Source organism: Geospiza fortis, unplaced genomic scaffold (assembly GCF_000277835.1).
Source record: "Geospiza fortis unplaced genomic scaffold, GeoFor_1.0 scaffold95, whole genome shotgun sequence".
Lineage (NCBI taxonomy): Eukaryota > Metazoa > Chordata > Aves > Passeriformes > Thraupidae > Geospiza > Geospiza fortis.
In genome coordinates, this window is record NW_005054333.1 from 3,132,701 (window position 1) to 3,133,736 (window position 1,036).

Here is a 1,036-nt window from a genome sequence, read left to right on the forward strand (position 1 = left end):
GTGAGGGGCTGCATGAAGTAAAGTGGCAGCCTCTCTCTGTTCCTAGGGAACACGTGCTGCATCCCATGGCTGCAAGCAAAGTTGCAAATAAAGAGTCTGTAAAATATATATAAAATTGGTCTTTGCATATCCAGTTTAGAATTTAGACACATAATAAAACACAGACAATCCTGCATATTTTAAGTCTGCTTTTGAGCTCTTCTCAGATCTTAGCTTTACGTACTATATTTTTTGAAATGCCCACATTTTCCTAATTACAATAATTTTCTTTGATACGGAGAAAAATCATCGTGGGATGGTATTTGTGGCCCAATGTATGCTATAATTTAAAGTTTAAATTATGTAAAATAGGATTCACTTTGCTCTGTTTTTAAGTGTAAAAATGTTAAAATAATTGAAAACAGATTATGTGGTAGCTTTTAGTATGTCATTGTTGTATGTCAATCCTTAATACAAAAATATTGATGTTTATTGTTTTGAAATCAGTGTGTTCTAGGACTATGGCTTCCAAAACCCCGGTTGGATTCATTGGGCTGGGTAACATGGGAAATCCAATGGCAAAAAACCTGGTAAAACATGGATATCCAGTTATTGTGTATGATGTCTTCCCAGAAGCTTGCAAAGAATTTCAAGACTTGGGTGCTCAGGTATAGTAATAAACTTCTTTATTTCAGCAATAGCTGTGTATGTTGAATGGTTCTTGCACGCAATGCAACTAAATAATCTGGGTTTTTTTCTTGGTTAAGATCGCAATCAGAACTGAAACAGCACAATAAATACAATCTGAATCTGTGAGGTTTCAGGTAGAGGAAAGATATGATTCTATGCCAAGTAATTTTCCTGCTGTTAGCTGGAATTGCTACCTTGTCAGACTTCTCTAGCTGTCTTTTTTCCCCCCACTTTTTATGAGAGTAGGTTGATGGCCTGTTCTATCACCTCCTGCTTTCTTCTGCTTCCTTCTCCCCCAGGTCTAGATGGCCAGTGGGCTGCTTTTCATCTGATTCTTGCTTTGACCTTTTCAGGTTAAATGACCCTA

The 1,036-nt window shown here is 37.0% G+C and overlaps 1 protein-coding gene across 1 annotated transcript in view; it reads left to right on the forward strand.

The window, feature by feature from the left end:
• The first annotated feature begins 491 nt into the window (after positions 1–491).
• HIBADH (3-hydroxyisobutyrate dehydrogenase) overlaps positions 492–1,036 on the forward strand; it is a 77,414-nt gene continuing 76,869 nt past the window's right edge. Inside the window, exon 1 of the mRNA XM_005421733.2 lies at positions 492–647. Within this exon, the coding sequence (XP_005421790.1) occupies positions 501–647 (147 nt within the window). The 5' untranslated portion in view covers positions 492–500. The remainder of the gene's footprint in view (positions 648–1,036) is intronic.